Genomic DNA, 13,610 nt, shown 5'->3' on the forward strand with positions numbered 1-13,610 from the left:
TCACTATCAGGCTGATAAAATAAGAAGCGCGGGAGAACGGGGCTTTATGTTGAGTGCCCGCTCTCCCAATGTGCGCCCAGCCACCTCTCCTGGGCGTGCAACCCTTATTTAAATGAGGGATCATGCCAAAAAGGAGGCACTAGGGACAATAGTGCATTACTAGCACCTCCTTATTAGTGGAAAACTAGGAAAGGTGGTTGTCAGCGAGTTCAGGAAATTAACGCTCAATTTTACGAGCGGTTTTCCGAATCCGCTGACAGCTAGGAAAACGGACGCCGGTAAAATTGAGCGTCCGTTTTCCTAACCTGGCCGGCCGGCACATCTTTTATTATTATATTTAATTTACATTTTTTGTTCCACCGACTTCATATCGACTAGAATATTAAGTCTGAGTGTGTACAGAAAAGCAGTATTTTCTGCTTTTCTGTACACTTTTTTGGGCTGCTCAGAAATTAATGCCTGCGTTAATTTCTGAGTGTAAAATGCGTGGCTTAGCCGCACATTTTTTTTCGGTATCCCGGGTGCATAAGTAATAGCCTCATCAACATGCATTTGCAAGTGATGAGTGCTATTAGTTTTGGGGGAGGGGGTTGGACACACATTTTCGATGCACTAAACCCTTTAAATAACAAGGGATAGTGGATGAGCGTCAAAACGCGTGTCCAACTGGGTGTTAAACAGTGCGCTCAGCCAAGCACACTTTACTGTATCGGCCTGTCAATTAGTTGACTTGACCATGCCCTCTGGCAAAAGATTCTACCTCTAGATTGTATGCTAAGTGGAAAAAATACTTCCTATGATTTGTTTTCAATTTGCCAACTGCTAGTTTCATGGAGCGTCCCCTAGCCCAAGTTCTGTTTGAAAGTGTAAATAACCGTTCTCTATTTACCCATACCACTACACAAGATTTTATAAATTTGAATCATATCCCCTTCTCAGTCATCTCTTTTCCAAGCTAAAAAGTCCTAATCTGTTTAGCCTTTTACCATTTATCATTTTTTTCAACCTTCTCTGTTACTCATTCAGTTGATTTGACCATCTATGCTTTGTTTCCCCTTCATAGTGCCTTGGGCTCTCCATGCCACACTTGCTGCTGCTTTGCCCATCTCATACACCTTTGAGGAGTTCATGCCATTGATGTTGGTGCCCTTTGCTCCACTTTCTCATCCTTGGGGTGACCTGACTTCTCTTGCTTCCATTTTGCTCTTTTGATGGTGCCTTGGAGAACTATGCTGGTACCATTTTGTCCCACTGCAAGTCCTTGAGCCTGCCATGCCACATTTGCTGCCATGATGACAGTTTTCATGTGTTTTTCTGAAGATGTCTACATACCAGTTTATTAGTGATAATTAGAAAATCCCAATTTGGAAGCACAAAATAACCCGCATTGAGATAATGGTAAAGAAATGAACAAATAAAATGAACAAACAAAATTATTGTTGCCTTTTGAAATGAACCTAACAAATGACTGTGACCTATGAAACAAATGAACAAACCAAAACACAAGAACATAAGAACCCATGATATGCCATACTGGGTCAGACCAAGGGTCCATCAAGCTCAGTATCCTGTTTCCAACAGTGGCCAATCCAAGTCACAAGTACCTGGCAAGTACCCAAACATTAAATAAATCTCAAGCTACTATTGCTTATTAATTAATAGCAGTTTATGGATTTTTCTTCTAGGAACCTATCCAAATCTTTTTTAAACCCAGTTACACTAACTGCCATAATCATATCCTCTGGCAATGAATTCCAGAGCTCAACTATGTGCTGAGTGAAAAAGAATTTTCTTAGATTTGTTTTAAATGAGCTACTTGTTAACTTCATGGTGTGCCCCTTAGTTTTTCTATTATCTGAGAGATTAAATAACCAATTTATATTAACTTATTCAAGTCCTTTCATGATTTTGTAGACCTCTATCATATCCTCCCCCCCCCCCTCCCTCAGTCATCTCTTCTCCAAATTGAAAAGCCCTAACTTCCTTAGCCTTTCCTCATAGGGCAGCCGTTCCATGCCTCTTATTATTTTGGTCGCCCTTCTCTGCACTTTCTCCAGCACAACTATATATTTTTAGAGATACGGCAACCAGAATTGTATACAGTATTCGAGATGTGGTCTCACCATGGAGAGATTCAGAGGCATGATGACATCCATAATTTTGCCATTTCCTTCCTAATAATTCCTACAATTGTTTCCTTTTTTGATTGCCACAGCACACTGACTGAGATAATTTCAATGTATTATCCACTATGACACACAGAACCTTTTCTTGGGTGGTAACTCCTAAGATAGAAACTAACACTAACTACAGCAAGGGTTTTTTTTTTCCCTATATGCATCACTTTGTACTTGTCCATGTTAAATTTCATCTGCCATTTGGAAGCCCAATCTTCCAGCCTCACAAAGTCCTCCTGCAATTTATCACAATCTGCTTGAGATTTAACTACTCTGCATAATTGTGTCATCCGCAAATTTGATCACCTAACTCATCGTACCCATTTCCAGATCATTTATAAATATATGAAAAAGCCCTGGTCCAAATACAGATCCTTGAGGCACTCCTCTGTTTACCTTTTTCCACTGTGAAAACTGACCATGTAACCCTACTCTGTTTCCTCTCTTTTAACCAGTTTGCAATCCACAAAAGGACATCGCATCCTATCCCATGACTTTTTAGTTTTCTTAGAAGCCTCTCATGCGGGACCTTGTCAAACACCTTCTGAAATCCAAATACACATCTACCAGTTTACCTTTGTCCACATGTTTATTAACCACTTCAAAAAAATGTTGGAGATTTGTGAGGCAAGACTTCCCTTGGGTAAATCCATGCTGGCTGTGTCCCATTACACCATGTCTACCTAAAGTTTTGTGATTTTATTCTTTATAACAGTTTCCATGATTTTTCCTGCACTGAAGTCAGGCTCACCAGCCTATAGTTTCCTGGATCACCACTGGAGCCCTTTTTAAATATCAGGGTTATATTAGCCATCTTCCAATCTTCAGGTACAACGGACAATTTTAATGATGGGTTACAAATTAATTGAAATATGTCTGAAATTTCAGTTTTTTAGTTCAATCAGAACCCTAGGGTGTATACCATCCGTTCCAGGTGATTTACTACTTTTCAGTTTGTCAATCCGGCCTACCACATCTTCCAGATTCACCACGATTTGGTTCAATTCATCTGAAATACTACCCTTGAAAACAGTCTCCGGAAAGGGTATCTCCCAAACATCCACTTCATTAAACACCAAAGCAAAATAAATCATTTAATTTTTCTGCGATGGCCTTATGCTCCCTAAGTGCCCCTTTAACCCCTTGATCATCTAATGGTCCAATTGACTACCTGGCAGGCTTTCTGCTTTGGATGTATTTTAAAAAGGTTTTATTGTGAGGTTTTGCCTCTATAGCCAACTTCTTTTCGAATACTCCCTTAACCTGTCTTATCAATATCTTACATTTAATTTGCTAATGCTTATTTATGCTTTATCCTATTTTCTTCTGATGGATCCTTCTTCCAATTTTTGAATGAAGATCTTTTGGCTAAAATAGCCTCTTTCACTTCACTTTTTCCCCATGCTGGCAATCGTTTGACCTTCCTTCCACCTTTCTTAATGCATAGAATACATCTGGACTGTGCTTCTAGGATGATATTTTTTAACAATGCCCATGCCTGTTGCATACTTTTACACTTTGTAGCTGCACCTTTCATTTTTTTTAAACTATTTTTCTCATTTTATCAAAGTTTCCCTTTTAAAAGTTTAGTAATAGAGCCGTGGATTTACTTACTGTCCACCTTCCAGTCATTAGTTCAAATTTGATCATATGATCTCTATTGCCAAATGGCCGCACCACTGTTACCTCTCTCACCAAATCCTGCACTCCACTGAGAACTAGATTTAAAATTGCTCCCTCTCTCATCAGTTCCTGAACCAATTGCTCCATTAAACTGTCATTTATTCCATCCAGGAAGTTTATCTCTCTAGCATGTCCTGATGTTTCACTTACCCAGTCAATATCGGGGTAACTGAAATCTCCCATTGTTACTGCACTACCAATTTGGTTAGCTTCCCTAATTTCTCTTAGCTTTTATTGTCCTTCTCACCATCTTGGCTATATGGACAGTAGTATACTCCCATCACTATACTCCTCCCCAACACACAAGGGATTTCTAACCATAAAGATTTGATTGTGCATTTAGTCTCATGCAGGATCTTTATCCTGTTGGACTCTATGCCACCCCGGACATAAAGCGCCATCCTGCCACCAAGATGCTCCTGTCTGTCACTGCGATATAATTTATACACTGGAATAGCACTATCCCATTGGTTATCCTCTTTCCACCATGCCTCTGAGATGCCAATTAAATGTATGTCATCATTCACTGCTATACACTCTAATTCTCCCATCTTACTTCTTAGACTCCTGGCATTAACATACAAACATTTCAATGTGTGGTTTTTAGTTTGTATTAACATTCTGCTTTTCAGTTAACAGGGATAAATTGGAATATTTTAGCTCAAGTGAGTTTTTAATTATAGGTACTTAGACTACTTTTGTTATTATAGCAACCTCCTTGTTGGGATGCTCTAACTCAAATGCTTCATTAGTATCCTTCGAAGACACCTCCCTCCAAACCATGCACTGCTGAGAGACTGTCGGCTTTCCCCCTTTGATTTAGTTTAAAAGCTTCTAAATCTCCTTTATAAAGGTTAGCGCCAGCAGCCTGGTTCCACCCTGGTTAAGGTGGAGTCCACCCCTTCGGAAGAGACTTCCCCTTCCGCAAAAGGTTCCCCAGTTCCTTACAAAACTGAATCCATCTTCCTTGCACCATCATCTCATCCACACATTGAGACTCCGGCGCTATTCCTGCCTCTGGGGACCTGCACGTGAAACAGGGGGCATTTCAGAGAATGCTACCCTGGCAGTTCTGGACTTCAGCTTTCTACCTAAGAGCCTTCCAGAACCTCCCTCCCTCATTTTCCTATATCGTTGGTGCCCACAAGTACCACGAAAGCCGGCTTCTCCCCAGCACTGTCTAAAATCCTATCTAGGTGATGCGTGAGGACCGCCATCTTTGCACCAGATAGGCATGTTATCAGGCAATCCTCACACCCATCAGCCACCCAGCTGTCTACATTCCTAATAATCAAATCAACTATGATGGACAACCTAACATTTCCCTCCTGGGCAGTAGCCCTGGGAGATACATCCTTAATGCAAGAGGATAATGCACTACCTGGAGAGCAGGTCCTTGCTACAGGATTATTTACTGCTGCACCAGGCTGATACTCTCTGATCATGAGATCTTCCTCCTCCAAGAAGGCACCAGGGATGCCAGACTGGAGTTGGGACTTGGCTACTATGTCTCTGAAGGTCTCATTTATATACCTCTCTGTCTGCCTCAGCTCCTGTAGGTCTGCCACTCTAGCCTCCAGAGATAGGACTCATTCTCTGAGAGACAGGAACTCTTTGATTCGGATGAACACATACAATTTCTCACCGGTGGGTAAAACATCATACACATAACACGTGATGCAAACGACTGGAAGGACCCCCTCTTGCAGCCTTCATCTTAAAATTTGTTCAGTTCCTAGTTAAATTTTAGATTGCTATGGACTAGGAATGCGAACCATTGGCATCCTTTAAATGTATTCGTGTATTCACTATATATCTGGAAGTAACCTATAAGGGAATGATTAAACTCTTGATAAGGTGTGAGGAATTTCTGAATTTAAGTTAAAAGGCTGAATAATTTTATTTTTTTTTTTTTTAGTGTGAAATTGTCTCCTACTGTAAATTAAAGGATGAGCTAGGGTTGAGTGAGAGAGATTGGGAGTGTTGGGAAATACAAAACACACAAACTTCTGCTTTTTGCCTGCCTGTCTACCTATTTAATACAAAACACACAAACTTCTGTTTTTTTGCCTACCTTTTGATTCTGCACATGCCTAACCTGCATTCAGATACATGAAAGGTTTTAACGATGCATGGACGTCAAACCTTTCCCGTTGGAAAGAAAACAATAGAACTAGGGTCAAGAACTGAAACTCCAGTTGAGATGACTCAGAACCAATGTCAGGAAATATTTCTTCATGAAGAGGGTGGTAGAGGCCTGGAATGCCATTCTGGAGGTGATGCTGAAGTTGAAAACAATCAATGATAAACACTGTGTATCTCTAGAGGATGGAAATGAGAAAAGTGTGCAGAGGGGTAAACTTGCTAGTGTGTCAGTAACTACCTTTAACAGAGGTATGGAGACAACTACCCTTCACCACTAAGCCTTGATGATTCTAATGCAACTGTAACATTGCTCCATGGTCCAATGGCAGTGGAAAAGGGGAATAGGATACAGGCAGCAACCAAGAGGTCCTGACATCTATGGTCTAGGTACCGATACACAGATATAAGAGAAAAAGCATAGGACTGCTTCTATGGCCAAGTCCATAAGTAAAGCATGTCAATCAGCACTATCTGAATTTTCAAGAAAGCTCATCACCCAGTAAAAAAAAATATGTTGCTAGCTGCAATTTAATGTGTATCATAAGGTTTGGGGATAAAGGCATAGAGCAACAGTTACTACCCTTAAGAGAAACATAGGAATAACCTGTATAGAGTGGCAGTAACTACTGTCATGGTTACCCTAATCCATATGGCAGGCCCAAGTCATACCTCACATCTGAAATCATTAGCTGTCAGAGAACAGCTTTTGTCCCTGAATCATTTATAGCAGTCTAATGTCAACAATGAGAGGCAATCAGTTCTGTATTTTCACCTAGAGACATAAAAATGAGTTGTAAGTAGATAATGGAATTCCTTGCAGATAAGTTCCTTAAAGGAACAAGTGTCTTCTTTCTCAATACTTTTATCTCTGAAGGACTTGGCTTCTCTCTCTCAGATTTGGCTCGCGGGCTAAAAAGTAGGGAACATACTAGATTCTATGTTAATCATTAATCGGGAATGTTATGTTCCTTTTAAAGGTAAACAATAAGATTACAGGTCCGATCAAAATTCTCAGTGCAAATTAAGCTCTCTAATAGAGATGCAGTTATTTATTTATTTTATTTATTTATTTAGCATTTTTCTATACCGACCTTCATGGTTAAATACCATATCAGATTAGTTTACATCGAACAAGGGTAGATAACAGAAGGAACAACTTTTTTATAATCAAGAAACAAAACAAAAGTTACATTTAACGAGGACTGTAAACTTGGAAGCTTAGGCAGCTGGAAGAAAAGGCCCGAAGAGGGTATTAAATTAGATTAAATACAAGAGAGACATAACATAATCCGGTCTAGTGATAATCCACTTATTTGAAGATGAACTAGTGCGAATGCGGTATTTAGAGGGTTAAGGCTTGCCGCCCGGGCGTAGAACGGGTACAGTTGCTAGTATAGTTATGCAGGAACTCAGACATTATAAGGCATCTCATTTAAATAATCAATAAAAAGGTAGACTTAGATGGCTTTGTTTTAAATTTTCAGACATTATCCGTAATGTTTATTAAATATTTGTAAGACTATTATAAGGTGTTTATTGTAAACATTATAGTGTTATAAGGTGTTTTATGTAAAAAAATAAAAGGTATAAAAATGTTAAGATTACTAATCTTTTGGCTGCACATCCAAACTGCATCGGCAGGCTGCAGCCTGAGGCTACAGATTTAACCTATTGGTGAGCATAACAATCTTTATTATCTTTATCTTTTTCAAGGCTTGATCAATTAACTGACAGATAACAAAAAAAGCATATATTTTTACTGATTACTTTGTCTGATTTTACTGAGCTGCTCTGTCCTTTTAAATACTTATTTTTCTCACTGACACATTATCTCTTAGGTACAATGATGTGTTAAACTCTTATAGTAAGGTGTGTTAAGGAGAGAGAGTGAACCATAAGGGAACTCCTTATTAACGATTTTCTCATCTGGTACAACCTGACAGAGCTGTGAACTTGGACCACTACCTTACGAAGCTTGCTAGGCAGCCTGTATGGACTATTTGGTTCTTTTCTGCCATCATTTCTAGTTTTCTATATTTTTCTATATTCGCTATGTATTTTTTTGAGACCCAGATGTGGTGACCAGAACTGCACACAATACTCAAGGTGCAGTCACACCATGGATCTATACAAAAGTATGATATTCTCAGTTTTGTTCTCTATTTCTTTCTAAATAATTTCTAATATTCTATTTCACTGCCACTAAACTGAGCCAAAGATTTCAAAGTATTATCCACAAGGACTCCTAAGTCCTTTTCCTGGGTAGTGATTAGTAACACGGAACCCAGCATCATGTACTTGTAGTTGGGATTATTTTTCCCTATATGCATTACTTTGCACTTGTCCACATTAAATTGCATCTTGCATTTAGAAGCCTAGTCTCAGTCTCACAATGTCTTCTGCAGCTCTTCATAATATTTGACTTTTGACCAACTGCTGTGGAAGCAAAAACTAATAAAAACTTTTTCAGGTACTTTCAAAAGAAAAAGTCTACAAGGGAGCCAGGTAGAACATTAAATGATTGAGGTATAAAAGGTATACTAAATTCATATTTTTCACCATCATGGGTCCCTAGGAGCATTCCTACGGGCTAATAAAGCCTTCTTCATAACCTTCCAAAAGCCAATTAGCTTCCTACCCAATGCAACACTTTTTTTTTTTAGCGCTCCAACATAAATGGGTGAAAGTGCTACCTTTCAGGAGCTCTTAGTACGTGCCTCTGGCAACAATTCTTTTCTCAGGACACCTATTCTGCAAATGATTCTCTGTGCATATCCCACAAGTGTGCCTGTGCCTACAACTGCTCTGTAATCTGCAAGTTGCAATGTTATACAGCCTATGCAGCCCACTGCATGGCTTGGTCTGAGATCTCTCTCTCATGATCCTCTTCTAATTCAAAGGTCTGCTCTCCCTTCAAAATGACCAATTACCTTAATATGTATCTGTCCCAGTATGAATTCCTGACTGCTCGCTCTGAGGTCCCACCTGCATAAATTTTGGGGGTCATTTTGGCCAATCACAGGTCTATGTCTTTCTTATCCCAACTATGGTTGGGATGCACAGCACTTACCAACTGAGCTGGCCCTAGATTATATTCTTACACTGGAGCACAATGAGGTTTGATGACTTGGTGTGTTTGTGAATGCTTTATGATTGTATTTTCTCTGGCGCCATCTTACCAGTTATACTAGCCAATATTCTGAAGGCTGATGACCAGTTAGCTATATTTGTTACTTCTTTAGCTTTGTCAGCTGGTTTACATTTCCAAGGCAGCTTCCACCTTCATTACCTCTTCCTTGCTTTAATAAATAATGAAAACATATCAATATATTCAAGTATCCAAATGTTTTCTTTTACCCCTTAGGGTATGTGGTCACCCAGTATACTTGCAATACATATACCAGTATACTGTGCTGGTTTAGAAATCACTGTTTGCATTCCACTGCTATACCCTGTATTTTTTTGCCTCTACATTATCTTTTTCTTGTACTCATGTTCTTTGATTTAGCCACTTCATTGTGAGTTACCAGAATAGTGGCTTGAACATTCCCTATATCTGTTTTGTTGGCCCTTTCTTCTCCCCCAGCTAGCACCTGCATGATTTAACATTGAGAATTTCTCCCTATTGTCCCTTATTTCATCATCTGTTTTTGCAATCCAAATATGCTGGGCTATTAAATCTTGTGCTACTTCCCTTCTTCTCATGGGTGTTATCTGGCAGGTTCCCATTCCCAAATTGTGTGACATTACTCAAATGTACCTGCCCATCAAGTACTTTCTAATATCCCTGTGTTGAAACTCAAGCCACATTTTGCAGCAATGCATTTACCTCACTGGGAGAGTTTTGGTTGGTTTGGTATAGCCACAATTGATGCCTCTGTTGACCCCTTTGCTCTGTCGCTGAAGTTTTCTTGCCAGTCTCTCTACTCCTTGGCTTAATCTCTTCTTCGGACCAGGTTCTGCTTGAGTTCAGCAAGTACGTTACTGAAAGCATCACATCTTGTTCACTCTCTCTGATCGCCATCTTCTCCTCATTTGATACCAATGGTGGATCTAACTGCTTCACTTGCTTTTCATCGATTCCATCTCCCTGCCACTGTATGTGGTAACCCATAAATTTGGGAACTCTATGGCTCCTCCTCCTGTGTGTTGTCTTTTTTTCATTCTTTCACCACTTTCTTTATGGTGCCTATGGATTTTGTCAACATCTCTTTGATCCTACCAGTGCCATCATGCTGGATGCTGTTCCCTTACTTTCCAGGTGTCCCGATCTTTTAAGCATTCACAAAGGACTTCGGGATGCTCTCACTTTGTTCTTACAGTCTTTCCTGTTGTTCTTTCCCCTCCCCTTGCAATCTAGATTGTCCAGAAATTTAAGTTCTGTTGTGCCGCGTCTGCCACCGTTGCACTCCATATTGCCCTCTGACAATGTATCTGGCTCTTTATAAGTCTGCAATCTGCATATTGCCCCAATATGTCATGCATGCTCCCAGCTCAATACTCTAGGGGTTAGACTGTTCGTACAGCAAGTTATTCAAAGCTCTATACTCTTCCATTCATGGCTGAAGATGAACGAGCTACCAGAACACAGCAGACTGCAAAGCTCAAACAGAGTGGCACTGGGCAATTGGCTGATTCATTGTTCCAGGGAGGTGATGTGGACTGAAACACTAGCTTGCTGGGTCAATCTGTCCCCCTATTCTTTCCATTGTGGAGGAGGTCTTTGCTTTGTGAAGAGGACAATGCAGAAGCCACTGTGGTAGGGGTGAGCAATAGTAATTCTTAGCACTATTCAGCTCTTCTGCTTGCCTTGTTTGTAGCCTGCTCTTGGTTCCTTTGTTAGCTCCTCCAGTTGTACTGTTTATCCTTTTCCTCTTTCTGCCTCTGCTAGTCTATCTATTCCATTTCATCTTTATACACACATCCTGTGCTTCCCTGCTGTGTTAATGTTGTACCTGATGGAGAACTGATCCTTAGTTCCTCCTCAACTCTGACCCCTCAATTCTATCTCTGCATCCCTACCCATTGAAACTGCAGCTGTTGGTAAATTCAAAATCCCTATTGTTGTCTCAGAGGCCCTTCTGACTCAGGAGGCGTAGGCCATGTTATGCACCTGGCATCCTGATATGGTTAAGTTGCCTTTATTGTCTTGCTTTTCAGAAGGACTCAGAATTCTCTCCTATACGTATTGATCAGGCTTAATAAAAATAATGATTTTTGCATCCTCCTATGGCAACTAGATCTTAGAAAACACAAAATATAGTCATTTTCAACTCTGGTAAAGTCAACAGCAGGATATTAACAGATTGCTCGCAATAGCTTTTACTGATTGTGACTCTCAAATTTCCATGGAAAGAACATAACAAAAAAGGCAATCTTTTTATTAGGCTAACTTAATACATTGCCTGGCTAGAAACATATTAGGTTAGTCATATAAAAAAGTATCACCTTATTTTGTTTTTGTTAACCTTTATTTCTGTGCATTCAACCATACTACTTTATATCAAATTTCCATATGATGATACACAAGGGACCTAAGGAAAATATTGTAAAACCCATTCTAAACTCCTAAATACACAATAATTTGAAAAGAAAAAGAAAATAGTTAAAACTTAAGCTCACAATGAATGAGAATTTCAATTACCCATAATACTTGTCCACTAGGATTGCCAACTTTTCAACAAAGCAGGACCGGACACTTTGGGCGGCTGCAGCCTCCACCTCCTTTTCTTCCATTTCAAATCAGGCTTTGATTGTTTCATAGGCGGATGCTGCCTGTCTGTCTTCGGGGCTTGGGTTCAACTCTCCTCATCTGTGACTCCCACAGCTGTGGAGCTGGCATGCTGCTTCATTTTGACCTCATCTAAGTCCCATGTGGTACGGCTCCATCTCTCCAAACTAAAGATAATGCACGAATGCTTGGAGCCCAGGCTATGTAATCCTGTGGCTGCACCAGAAAATAGCAGGCAGGTGACCGGAGTGCCTCCAGGTTGCCACCACTGATTGACCCCTGGCCTTGCCTGACCGGGTTTTACAGTATCCGATTACCCTTGTAACCGGACACTGGAAAACAGACTGGAAAACCGGACTGTCTGGTCCAAAACCAGGCAGTGGGTCACCCTCTTGTCAATGTAAATCTCCTTTCACTTGTTCAGGTAGGCTGCTGAAGTGACAACTCATAGGATCTGCCAAATAAGTCTAAAAGCACAAATACTCTGGCTAATAAACAATTTGGAAGAGAGTCCTTTTCCTTTCTTTTTCACAGACTATAAAGATCTCAGAGGACTCTAAGAAACCTGCACAGTAGTAAAGCAGTGCACAATTATATAAGACTACGCTAAGCAAGAGAAAATTGTGGGGATTTTTATGTACATGATTTTGTGTTAGGTTTTCATCATGTTTCCAAGATTAAGTGGAAAAAATTGCTATCAAATAAAAAAAAAAAAAAAAGTCTGTACATATATCATATGGGGTAAGAGAAGAATACTCCAAAGGTTAGAAAAGGTTAAACTTTTACCAGTTTAATTTGTGTAGAAACACATAATGTATATTGAATTTAGTCAAAAATGCAGATGGAATACATGAGCTACAGCACATTTCATATTTCTTTAACGTTTATTTTAAAATGCATTCCCTATAACTCAGATGGCAATTCCTTGATTAGTAATGATACATCAATGGGATTCCTTAATATATAACAGACTTACAAGCTAAAATATAGCTTGAACTATCTTCAAAATCTGTTCTAAAATAAAATCAGCTTTACAAATTGCTTGTACATATTAATGAAAATATAAGAGACAAAAAAAGGATGTTTAGCTTACTGGTGAAGGGAACCTACCTTGTTTTTTGGGTTAGATGTATTCAGGACACTTCGAGTTTCTTTTCCAGTGTAAATGACAACACCTATTACTGTTCCTGAAAAACATATTCACGATACAGAAGCTTTATCAAAGAAAATAGAAACAATTGTTAAAACCTGCTCATAAATCCAAAAATTAAGAAGCACAAATTTTAGGGGTTAACTTCATAACTATAATGCTATAATAAACACATATACCATATACGTATGTCTATAATCATTTGTTTTGTAGCAAGCATATACCTCTACTATTATAAAATGGAATATTTATCCAAAATGGGCTTTGGAGTTTTACAGCTACTTTACAGAAGTACCCTATTAACAATTTCAATCCACCACTGCTGGTCAGGGGCGGCCAACTCCAGTTCTCAAGCACCTCAATTATGATTTTCAGGATATCCATAACGAATATGCATGAGATAGTTTTGCATGCACTGCCTCCACTGTATGCAAATTCACCTCAGGCATATTCATTTTAGATATCCTGAAAACCAAGCCTGTTTGTAGCTCTTGAAGACCAGAGTTGGCTAGCCCTGTCATAAATTTTACGATCGGGCAAAATCTCTAGGAGGTCTATAACAGCAAGCTAAAAATGACCAATGCAATTTTAGTGCACTATCCTCTACGTTAGCACCAATATGTTATCCTCTATGTTAGCACAAGTTTGCTTTGAAAATACTCAGGTAATTGACAGAGTACATATGTATTCACTTGCATAAAGCTACACCTTTTTGGAGAGCGTC

At 39.5% G+C, this 13,610-nt stretch overlaps 1 protein-coding gene across 1 annotated transcript in view; it reads right to left on the reverse strand.

The window, feature by feature from the left end:
* Positions 1-13,610, reverse strand: part of ATP9B (ATPase phospholipid transporting 9B (putative)) — a 1,157,977-nt gene that overhangs the window by 548,556 nt on the left and 595,811 nt on the right. Inside the window, exon 12 of the mRNA XM_029590836.1 lies at positions 12,847-12,923. Coding sequence (XP_029446696.1) covers positions 12,847-12,923 — 77 coding nt within the window. The remainder of the gene's footprint in view (positions 1-12,846; positions 12,924-13,610) is intronic.

This window comes from Rhinatrema bivittatum, chromosome 2 (assembly GCF_901001135.1).
Source record: "Rhinatrema bivittatum chromosome 2, aRhiBiv1.1, whole genome shotgun sequence".
Taxonomy (NCBI): Eukaryota; Metazoa; Chordata; class Amphibia; order Gymnophiona; family Rhinatrematidae; genus Rhinatrema; species Rhinatrema bivittatum.